Below are 12410 nucleotides of genomic sequence, written 5' to 3'. Positions count from 1 at the left end.
TCGCATATCTGTGTAAAATTATTATAAACATGTGCTAGCTCTCAACCCTGAAGTATACGCAACGCCGTTGCTAAGAAAAGTTAAAAACGCAACGCCGTTGCTAAAAAAAGATATTGCTGCTCTAGAAAGAGTGCAAAGAAGAGCGACCAGAATTATTCCGGGCTTAAAAGGCATGTCATATGCAGACAGGCTAAAAGAATTGAATCTGTTCAGTCTTGAACAAAGAAGACTACGTGGCGACCTAATTCAAGCATTCAAAATTCTAAAAGGTATTGACAGTGTCGACCCAAGGGACTTTTTCAGCCTGAAAAAAGAAACAAGGACCAGGGGTCACAAATGGAGTTTAGATAAAGGGGCATTCAGAACAGAAAATAGGAGACACTTTTTTACACAGAGAATTGTGAGGGTCTGGAATCAACTCCCCAGTAATGTTGTTGAAGCTGACACCCTGGGATCCTTCAAGAAGCTGCTTGATGAGATTTTGGGATCAATAAGCTACTAACAACCAAACGAGCAAGATGGGCCGAATGGCCTCCTCTCGTTTGTAAACTTTCTTATGTTCTTATGTTCTTATGAAACCGACAAGGCACACTGTGAACACCCGGATGTGGCTACTTGTCCTAAGTTGGCAAAAGCTGAAAATTAGAAATTGAATGAAAATAATTCCTTTATTTCTCTCAAATGTTCCTCAATATTATCAAATAAAACTCCACCGAATGAAAACAAAGCAATATAGTCAAGTTAATGTGATGACGTCATTATTGTGCGACCACAATAGCTACTGTGCTTGATTGTGTCAAATAAATTTGGGTTGGGTGGCGTGTGATTTACTGAAACTCACGGGCCCTTGGAACACGAATATCAGAACCGAAACTTGACACGGTATAGTTGATAGAGTAAGGAGAGACGACATCAAAAACGCTCAACAGTCGTATTATTCATTCAGTCTTGTGTCAATTTGAAGACGAACATCCACGATGAAGAACTCCTGTTGTATTTACAGCACTGGGATACTTTCACTAGTCGTTTTAATTGTCAGCATTGCGCTGGTTTTGTCGCAGGTCTTCCAGAACGCAGTCAACGCACGAATAAAGAAGGTAAGTGTGTGTGTGTTTAAGTTTAATATCTAAAATCTGTGCTTGTTTTTCATCAGAAAACTTTTTTTCTTGTTCAGACGGTTGTTTTTTGTCTCTTGTCTTGTCAGGCCTCATTCAACAAATGGAATTCGCCTTATTTTTTTTTAATAGGCGAGGCATACACAAAACACTTTTCAATATTGATATTCTTTGTAAGCACACAGACCCAAAATCTTTTTGATTTATTGACACGACCCTACAAAACATTTATAGTGACAAATGGATACATGCAGAATGACAGGGGTGGGTCGTTTGTTGTCTATTTTAACCCAGACCACTTTTTATTTTAAGTCATTCTCCAAGAAAAGAGTGGATATTTAACATATGTTAGTAGTCATCATCACATTCTGTAAATTTATTAAAGTAATTGTAACTAACAGGATAAATCTTAGCTATTTTGCCAAATACGTCTCAAATGTGCGGTTTTAAAAGAATCACGTATAGCACACATGCACGATAGATGCCGCTTAGTAACAACCTCTTGGTTCCCAGCAAACAGTTGTTATTAACCGAAAGTTGCCAATAAGCAAAAAGACCCTGTTTTCAAGTGTGTTTATATGGAACAACGATATATATTGTACTGTAGTTGTACAAATATGGCACTGAAATACATGTGTTTTAAATGTTAAAAAATTAACGAGAAACACAAAATACCCAAACATAGAACTGTTTACTTCACGCGTGTGTAAAACAAAAAAGGGAGTAGGCTTAAATAGTAATACACAGCGATGTACTACAATTGCCCTTACAATGAGTAAAGCAAATTAAAAAAATGCACTTCCAAGCAATTCTAAAGAACACAATTTTACAATAAGAAATTGTCCAACGTTGTCTGTTTTTTACAATGTACCACCTCCCACTGTAACTCCATCTTAATTTTGCGTGCAGCTTCGTAGCCAGTTTCAAAGCCACGAATCTGTCTCCAGTCTGCCAGGAATACGCAGTTGCGAAGTATGTGCATAAGTCATGCAAGTGCGCTTTGTAGCACTGGCAACTAGTAACACAGTAAATAAACGGCATGCAGTTGCTAATATCTGAATTCCATTAACATTAAAGTCTATGGGACGGGATTGGTTTCTGGAAAAATGTTGTTAATAAGCAAAAGTTGTCTTGATCAGGGTTGCTAATAACCGGCATCTACTGTATTTTAATTTTGAAATGCGGGTGATAAGTTATACGTGCTGCCTTTAGATATTTAGACTGCTCTAGTGCACTGATAGTGTAAGGATTATTGCCCACATTGGCAAACGGATAACATAGCAATAATGATCCATCATGTGGTACGGAACAGAAAAGCTAGAGCAAATGTTATATATTTCTTTAAATCGCTGTTCCTGCAGTGATTTAGAGCAGTGGTTCTCAAACCCCAGTGCACTAGAGCAGCCATTTTGAAAAGAGCTTTGAAACAGAGTTTAAAGTAGTAAGTGTAAAGTCTAAAAAGTTGTCAGGATGTTAACAATGAAAAGAAAAATTACTGGACATAATTTACAGTTGTAGCAACACGTGGGGATGTGTAACCTTATATTTTTCAGAACCCCGGTACATGCTCTAAATTTCCTCATTTTAAATATTTCTGCAGACATTAGCAGTTTTCTTTAACCTTTAGGCCTACATGATTATGTGTCTCTTTTGGGTCACAAGTGTTAGAGCAGAAGTGAAAGCGTCTTCCTGGGTTAAATGTTTGGAATTTTGTCTTGGTTGTAAAACTCTTATTACAGTGTAAAATGACATAATCTGTAGGGCCTTTTCTGATGCCAAGCTCCACACTGGCATGCAGTGTTCAATTATGGGTTCAGTAATGGTGTATATTATTTATTTATTTATTTATTTATTTATTTATTTCCTAGTTTGGATTTGCTTCATGTCATCTATCAGGGTTGGGCAATTTCAATCCTGGAGGGCCATTCCACTCCAGGTTTAAAAACTAGTACTGTATTAAGGACCTTGATTTGCTTGTTTGGGGTCTAAATTTTGAGTTGAGATTCAGACAGGAAGATTCCTTATGTTTGTGCCATATTTGCTATTAAGCCTTTTGGGAATAGTGTATGATACATGGGTTTAAACCTATACTAGAGGGGGGTAATAACTGCACCATGCTCATTGTCTTCATAGGAAATAATACTGAAGAACGGCACTGATGCTTTTGAGGCCTGGGAGAACCCTCCTCCGCCAGTGTATATGCAGTTTTATTTCTTTGACCTGAGAAACCCCTCGGAGGTACTTCTAGGAGAGAGGCCATTTGTGGAGGAGAAGGGACCTTACACTTACAAGTAAGCCTTCCAATTGAAGCAAACATGCACTTTGGCATCTAATCTACTCTCCAAATTCTGTATTGATATGATAGATGATCTTTGAGACAGTTACACAAGTCTCGACCATCAGCTGCATTGTGTAAATAGTAATTTTAGAATAGCTTCTTGCATATTTTGACAGGTTAGGCATTACATATTTGGGTTTTGTAACATTAAAACGGACTGCCTATAAAGCGCTCATTGCCACATAGTCTGGCTGATGAAATAAGTGAATCGGATTGTTTTAGAAACCTTTAGTCTTGCAGCAATTGTTATTCACTTCCCCAAAACTCCCACAGATGTTTATTAGGAAAAAGCGCATATTGCTAATGGTTAAAAGGGAATTGAACAACAAAGTCTGACAAAGGCATGACATTTTATTTATTACATAAAACATGTTTTTGTGTTTAAGGCACATGTTACTATGTTACCAAGACTGAACATCTTAGTAATCTTCATGTTTCTAGAGTAAAAAAAAAAAAAAAAAAAAAAAAAAACAAATGGCCTACTCAGTCATTCTTTATTTGTAGTAAACTAGTAGTGTGGTACCACTGTATTTGTGAAATGGGGCTATGATCTCTTTAGAAAGGCAAAATGGACAATCCAGTTGTTCTGCAATTTATTCATTGGTACGTGTTGGCGAATAGTCTTTTTTTTTTTTTTTAAGAGAGTTCAGGCCAAAGGAGAATGTGAGATTTTCGGACAATGACACTAAAGTATCAGCCACCATGCCCAAGACATATGTGTTTGTGCCTGAGATGTCCGTGGGACGCCGAGAAGATGACCCAATAAGAACCGTTAATGTTCCTGCTATAGTAAGTTAACAAAACATACACCATGGCCTGTCTAATGCATAATGGTAACCTTGGAGAATAAGTGGATCAGGACAGTTTGTATTTGTATTTATTTCAAGTGTTTATCCTGGCGCAAGTATAAAGGAGAAAAATGAATGGTATTTGCAATCGCCCTGTTTGACGTGTTTGTATTGTCATTCAGTCCGTACAGTGCTGCTCCTTCCTTTCAATAGCCAGACATTTAGACTGGTCCATGTTAACTTTTGAAATCTGTCTGGAATGAAAGCAGCCATTCTTTTATACTGTACCCTGTGCACACATGCTGGGTGACTTTGCCAGACACAACTGGTCTTTTGTCACAAGGCTTTTTGTTCAATAGACAGCTTTTTTTTTTTATTACATACAGATTTTCAAGATTTTAGGAACATGTATTTGAATATTGAAATGTAGTTTTATTGATGGACATGCTTAGTAATGCTAATAAGCAGTCAATAAAATACATCTGGTAGAATACAGAAACAGACTTAATACAGTGTTAAAGAGCATCGCTATTTAGATTCACATCTGTTTAGAGCATTACAAAATATCACACTACCCCATGACTTTTTTTTTCATTCAGTTACGCAACAGTGTTAATAGAGTAATAGGTCTGCAAAGTCATGTGAGGCCAGTCATAAGGCAGATGTTTTATATATATATATATACATATAATATATATATATATATATATATATATATATATATATATATATATATATATATATATATGTATAATGTTTCATTGTAAAAAAAAAAAAAATGGATAGAGAATAATTAATGTAATTTATTTTATTTTTCATACAGACATTGATTGAAAAGTTTAAAACTCACCCAGTGATAAGTAACATGATATCATCATACATGAAGTCCCAAAATATAGGTCTGTTTGTGACCCGTACTGTACATGAACTACTCTGGGGATATAAAGATCCTTTACTTGCTGTTGTTCACAAAGTTCGCCCTGAAATTGATGAATACTTTGGCCTCTTTTATAAGGTAAGTCTGATATCTGAACTCGCATGATGTTTACAAGAACCTGACACCTGCAATGGATAACTCAGCTGTTAATTTTTTAAAACAAAGAATGTAATATGAACATTGTTTAATGGATTTGGATATAAAACTACAATTGTGAAACAGGCAACTGAGCTTATACTACACACAGCTCTCTGTGAAAATATAGTCATTCCTTTGGTTTAATATTAACCCCTGCACCTTTTTATATGTTGATTTGTAATAGATTTCAAATTTACAAGCACATGTAGTCCTGTATACAAGACTATTTGCACAATCTTATAGTATTGATTACCTGATCTTTTATCTGTGTGATTTCTCAGATGAACACCACTGATGATGGTGAATATGTCGTCCTGACTGGAGAGCAGGACTATAAAGACTTTGCCAGAATAGTTGAGTGGAGAGGTGAAAGGTATATTTGTTCCTCAAGCATGTCTGCTTTCGTCGCTATACTGGTTGAAATAAATGAATGCAGCTAGATTTCTGCCTTTTTGTATTTTATTTTTTTTTTTTTAAAAAGTGCCATTTCAAATATATAATTCCTTGGTTTCTGAATAAAACATGTCTCTCTAGCTTAGTCTTCCCTGCATTGTGCCTTTTCATAAACACCACCTAATTTGTTTCATTTTCTTTATTACTGTAATTTAGGCTGTCTCAAGCTTCCTATCCCTCACTAACCAGGATTATGTTTCACTTTAACTGCCCATATCTTCAGAGTACCAAATAATAAAGCAAACAACATCTGTGATACAGATAACAGATTGTTTTTGGCATTGCATTCAGTTACCATATTATGGACTATTTGGGCTTTTTAAAAAGCTTGTATAAATAAACTTTTTGGTCTTTTTTTGTTACGTTTAGTAGTCACTAAACGAAACACTAAATGTATTCCAGTGTCCATTTATCAATTTCAAGCCTGTGCATATCTTGTCTCTGTCTAATGTTAGGGTTCAATGGTTATTATTCACATAACAGAACAAATGCTAAGTTGAAGTAATTTCATTTTTAGCTCTCTGGATTGGTGGACCACCGAAACCTGTAATATGATTAATGGGACCGATGCAGCTTCCTTTCACCCACTCATAACAAAGAATGAAACAATCTACATTTTCTTATCTGATTTGTGCAGGTGGGTGTAACTGTGACCATACAATTACAATAAAATTGATGGATAACATACAAGGGGATTGTACATAGTCTGGAAGTACCTGCCTAATAGGATTTTGGGCCACCACAAGCGTGGTACAGCTTTAACTGAGTAGTTAGACTGCCAGGTTTTCGTAACTGTTTAAGTGGGATACAAGACTGTTCATTTAATGAGTACCTCTAATTCCTTTACACTGACGCATAAGTAAGTTGTGCAGTCTTGTTTATGGAAGCACACTCAGATTTTGCATGTACTTCTTTTATTGCTCTGAGCACACTCTTAAACTAATAAGTAATAGTGCTCCTTATGTTTATTAAATGCTTAATAATGGATCGAGTGGTTGCAAGCCACTTTGGATCCCTGCTAATTGGCAATCTGGGTGTTTCCAGTGCCTTTACAGGTTTAACAGCATTAATACATTAACACAGTAATACAGGTATGGTTATCACATACCCAGCTCTTAGGACAGATATGCCAACCGCTAAGTCCTAAAATATCCAATATATCACTCTCCAAAGCTAAAACCTTATAGCAATGCGTCAATATAAATGAGATATAAATTTAAAATTGTTCTTCCTCTATATGGAAGTATAGTTGTAGAATACAACGTAAAAACGAGAAATGCCTTCAAAAGCAGTGACTTCTAAATACGACCAAACAGCAACCAGTCTGTTCAGAGATCTTCAGAGCGTGGACCACGCAACTTATAAGATCAAGTTGAGGTACACTTGACTAGGATTTTACCTCGGCTTTTATAGTTTTTTCTACATGTAATACGTCAGAAAACCCAATTTAAATCTAATTATTTGCTCGGTTTTGACAGCTCTTTGTGTGAGTAATATATTTTAAAAAGTACCGGTGACCCCCTTTTCAAAATGAATTGAATGTGAGCTCATGGTCCTCATGTTCAAACCCTCCTTTCCGTAAAAATTAGGTGAACTGGAGTTCACAGAGACCTTGCTACCAAGTATAATACAGGTATATGTGTGTGTGTGTGTGTAAATATATGAGAGAGATGTTTTTAATATGTAACACCAACTCTATTTGATTATCAACGTTGATCAAAAATATATCTCCCCCTTAGCAGAATATTCTGTTACCTTCTCAGTGTGTTGTCAATGGGCCAGTTTAACTTCGTATGCAAATGTGTGTTAACAAAATATTGGACAAAGACCGTAGGAATTTATCATAAGCCTTTGAGTAAAATCACTAAGCATACAGTAGCTAGTCCAGTTATTTTCATTTAAATTCAGGCTATAATGAACATGTTAAATATAATAGACTCATATTAACTGTACCATGCTTGGACTAAGCCTGACCAATCTGTTTCTAAAAATCTCCTGCGCAAGCAGGGTTCAGACATCCTGTTTACCGTTTCAGGCTACATTTTTTAAAATTAATATGAAACTCCACTGCAAGCACTTTTCCAAATTCACCGCATTAAGTCATTTTTGGCTCCCACACATCATCCCAATTAAAGTCGCTAACTTTCTGATAAAAACTGATACTTTAGACAACTTCTCTAATTTAAATGAAATGCTCACGTCAACTGCCAGGTTTTCATTAATTTCTATAATATAATGAAGAGAACGGACTTTGCCCCATATATTTCCTTATTCTGGTACCAAAAGGTATTTCATTAGTTATTTTTTTTAAAAGATCGCTCATTATAGAATTATTCTGTTCTCGCTAGATTAAAATGTGTGAGGCTCTGAGTCTAATTCAAAAAGATGCTTTTGCCTGATAAGGGAGGTTTGGAACTTTTGATACCAGGAGCTCTCGTTTTCAGACCTCACACAGACTTATTCAAAAGGATACAAAATACAGAATCCTACAACCTTACTATTAGCAATGTATTTCATTTTATAGCATCCAATCCATATCTAATAAGTCCCAGCAAGATTCAAATTCTCCTGCCTCAGCTTGAAGTGGCTCTGCGAACACCACAACAGGCCTGTGCATCCAGTGTTTTACATCACAGGTGTGGGTGACCAGGGTCTTTACTTGATACCTGCAAAAACTTTAAACTTGTTAGCTGGGCTCCCATCTCTACATTCTCATTCCCATCATCAGTGGAGAAACACATTTTAACTGAATCTATGTCAATCAAAGAACTGCACACCTTTGCAACCGAGGCCTTCCATGCAAACGGATCTGATGACTTATAGCACAAAAGGGACGTGTCAGAGCAGTCTGACAACGTGCCTGCTGGACTCCTACTATCGGCCCTCTTTTGAAGTCCTTAAGAGCTGTCTGTTGGGTATGGTGTCTCAGTGCTATAGGGTCTTTTTATACACATTCTCAACACACAGAACACATCTGTAAAGAGCGAACACTACCTCGCCTGTAAACAAAGATTTTGAATAATTCCTTTGTCAGTTATGACACTATCAGAATCGTTTGTCAATGCGACTAGTTTCCTATAGTTTTACTGTTACGGATGTGTTGAGCTCGTACTAGAATTAATTTACACGTTGCACAGAATAACAGTGTGGGAACCAGCTGATCTAATTCTGTCTAGATGATAATGTATGTAGAGGAGTCCCAAGGTTACACCACTGTTTATGCCCCTGTGTGTATTGCAACGATATTAACTACATATGAAACACCTTGAGTGTGCTCTGACTTTGCTGTTTTGTTCTAGGTCTCTTTATGCTACATTTGAAAAGGAAGTCCATGTGAAAGGGATACCCGCCTACAGATTTGTGCCACCCAAAGAAGTATTTGCCAATATCTCAGTAAATCCGGCGAATGCTGGCTTCTGTGTGCCAGCAGGAAACTGCTTGGGATCAGGGCTCTTAAATGTCAGCGTGTGCAAGCAAGGTAGAAGCTTGTGGATCATGACTACAGAAATAGTTGTTATGCATATGATGCAGGAGTGCAGTGTTTCATTTGGTGCCTGTTTCTCAGGACTCAGGCTTGTTTTTTGTGTTTTTCTGTCACACACTTGACTGTTATGTCACGATTTTCACAAGCCTATTAATTAGAACCATGACCAGAGCCTTTGTGTTGTTACTTTGTAACTGGCTTATTATCCAGAACAAATATAAGGTACAGACTGAACAAAACTCAGGACATTTAGAAGAAAAAATATTTCTTTGTCCCGGTTTCTGATTTTGTACAGTTAATTTTTTTTAAATTTTCATTTTAATTGTAACAGGTGCGCCAATTATTATGTCATCGCCACATTTTTATCAGGCAGAACAGAAATACATTGATGACGTGGCCGGAATGAATCCAAATAAGGAGGATCATCAAACGATAATGGATATTAACCCGGTAAGCAGTTACAATGTGTGTTCTGATTTGGAAAACCGATATATTCATGTTGCAGGTTTCTGCAGTGGTCATTACCAAATCTTGATGGCAGTTAAATAGTTTTTAGGACCGATGGTGCCGTGTGCTGTCTTAAAGAAGCACTGCTTAACACTTCTGCAGTATTTGGTTCGTTGTTCGCAAATAGTAAACAATGAACCGAATAGATCATGTTTAATTCGAACTAGGGATGCACCGAATCCAGAATTCGGTTTTGTATTCGGCGCGAATACCTACTTTTTGAACAGGGTTCGGATTCGGCCGAATACTTAGGATTTGGTTAACCGAATCCTCTATCCCCCCAGACACACACCCGTTTTACTACATCCCTCCAATGTGTGCAGATCTTCTTTTAATAAAAGACATAAATCTGGTATTGAACATAACTGTTGTATTTAATAACAGGAACACGTTTGAACTCTGTCGCAGCTCTCAACTCCCTGTTACTGGTGGCGCACGCACTAAACAGTCATGCAGCTGCTGAATGCAAACATACCCCCGTATGCAACAGTACATTCACATCACACTTTTCATGGAGTGTAAAGTTATGCATTAAACCTGTAGTATATGGTAACGACAAACTGTTGTAGGATTTTGTGCTTTGTTGCTTTGTCTGTCAAACGTGTTCTAGAGATCATACTGAGATAAAATAATAGTAATATTCAATGCACAGAAATATATATTTTTTGTAACTTTACAACTGACACGTCAGAGTGCAATACATTGTTGAATAATATGCTTTAGTAAATTAAATTACCTTATTGTAATGTACTAATACAAGTTGATTTATTTGGGAACTTCTGTGTTTTATTAAAATATTGTTAAAACTATTTCGTAGCCTATTTGATGTGTTTCACACACGGTGCATTTAAATCAATGTGGGAGATTCAGCTCACTCATCACGGTAATTTTTCCTCATAGCTCTCAGATAGGGTTGTCAACAGGCTCCAGAACCTCGGGACACTAAGTCAGGTTTTTTTTTAACTCTCATTTCTAAACTGCAATGTATTCGACATGGAAAGTGAGTGTGCATTGTTTCAGCAGTTTAGTAAATGTATTTAATTGTTTGTGGTGGCGATTCTATCTGGAGAGCCTCGTAACAACGATTAATCGCATTGCTTTAATAACACCATTATTATTAATAACTCTGCACTTTTTCATTTAACCTTGTGACAGCAGGTAAAGTTTAGATTTGTTTAGTATTTCTTGCTTTGTGCAGTCCCGCTCAGTCAGAGACTCAGAAAGCCAATCAGCTGTTGTATAGATGTGATTGATGGAAACGATCCTCGCAGGCATGTGTGTGCTTTTGGTAACAACTAAGCAAAACAATTAAATTAATTTAGCGACAGTTCACACAATTCACCCTCACTTTACTGAATGCATTGCAGTTTAGAGAGGTGAGTTACAAAACCTGACTTTCCTTAGTGTCCCGAGATTCTGGAGCCTGTTGGCAACCCTACTCTCAGATCAGGTGACACAGGTTGAAACGTCATTAAAGAAAATAGAGGGTTATGGTAAAGCTGCAGCTGTGCTTTCTTGTAACGGTAAAGTAAACGGTTCTGTATTTTGACGTTTCTGTTGTGGGGGGAGGGGGCTAGCGGTAAATTGTGTACGCTTCAAACTGAAATCTTATTCAGGGATATATTTCCATTCGATAATAAAAATACTATTAACTAAAAGGGTCAAAACTATAGATTTGCGCGTCCCTTGTTAGTAGCTGCCAGTCTGTTTTTCATTCAACAGTTTCCTTCAGTTTTCTTGACAGTTTTTGTAGATTCGGTATTTAGCCGAATCCCAAAAACTTGGATTCGGTGCATCCCTAATTCAAACCAAACTGACAAAAAAAAAAAAAAAAAAAAACTCTACACTGTACTTAATGCACTGTTTGTTGTTGATATTAAACAAATCGGATTAATAATTGTGCTCATTGGTGATGTTTTATATAATATAATCTGATTTAAATAACTGGTATGAGGCCCATCATTTATAGATTTGGACTTCATAACATACAGTAGATGTTGAGCGTCCTCATGCCACAGTATAAGAACATCAGAATTTAGCAAACTAGAGCAGTTTATTGGAAGTATACTTTTGAAATAAATAGTGTTTACTTGGTGTTATTAGTTATTAGTACCTTTACTTGGTGTTACTAGTACCTTTGGGTTTGGTTTATGTACAATAATGCAATATTTTGTAAAGGTTTTTATTAGGCTTAATTTAAAAGAATTTAGGAATTACACATGGGCTAGTCTACTGTTTGTCAATCCCTATGTTTAACATAGTTATTCTATGTCATTTATGTTATATTGATCTCACTGGACCAGAAATAATTCTAAAGTTCAGAATATGAGAACCTTTTTTGTAGATGTTTGACTAGGGATTTTTTTAGAGCATTTGCCAGTCTTAGATTGCATTAACCATGATCTATATCCTGAGATTGCACCAAAAAAAAATCTGTGGTTGGTGGAATCCAGGGCTTCTCCCGGCTGGGTATAGGTTTAATAAATCAGCCCCTTGAATTCCCACGTCTATATATTGGGCTGCTTCAGCTTTGGGAATTAACTTTGTTTCTTATACTGTAAAGCCATAAATGTTTTGCTCAAGAAATGTTAGTGAGTTTGATTTTGTGCCAAAAATGTGTTTTGGGTTTTTTTTTTTTTTCCTACGCATA

General features: G+C 36.5%; 1 protein-coding gene across 2 annotated transcripts in view; it reads left to right on the top strand.

The window, feature by feature from the left end:
- The first annotated feature begins 771 nt into the window (after positions 1 to 771).
- LOC121316264 (lysosome membrane protein 2-like) overlaps positions 772 to 12410 on the top strand; it is a 35302-nt gene continuing 23663 nt past the window's right edge. For both annotated transcript variants that reach the window (XR_005950370.1, XM_041251232.1), the window contains exons 1-8: positions 772 to 1097; positions 3249 to 3406; positions 4095 to 4242; positions 5065 to 5256; positions 5598 to 5689; positions 6287 to 6406; positions 9069 to 9247; positions 9585 to 9703. Coding sequence is in view for 1 of the 2 variants with exons in the window: in XM_041251232.1 (XP_041107166.1) it covers positions 978 to 1097; positions 3249 to 3406; positions 4095 to 4242; positions 5065 to 5256; positions 5598 to 5689; positions 6287 to 6406; positions 9069 to 9247; positions 9585 to 9703 (1128 nt within the window). In the remaining variant the exon portion in view is untranslated. The remainder of the gene's footprint in view (positions 1098 to 3248; positions 3407 to 4094; positions 4243 to 5064; positions 5257 to 5597; positions 5690 to 6286; positions 6407 to 9068; positions 9248 to 9584; positions 9704 to 12410) is intronic.

This window comes from Polyodon spathula, chromosome 1 (genome assembly GCF_017654505.1).
Source record: "Polyodon spathula isolate WHYD16114869_AA chromosome 1, ASM1765450v1, whole genome shotgun sequence".
NCBI lineage: Eukaryota > Metazoa > Chordata > Actinopteri > Acipenseriformes > Polyodontidae > Polyodon > Polyodon spathula.
The sequence above is the reverse complement of the archived record's forward strand: the minus strand, read 5'-3'. Positions and strand labels throughout refer to the sequence as shown.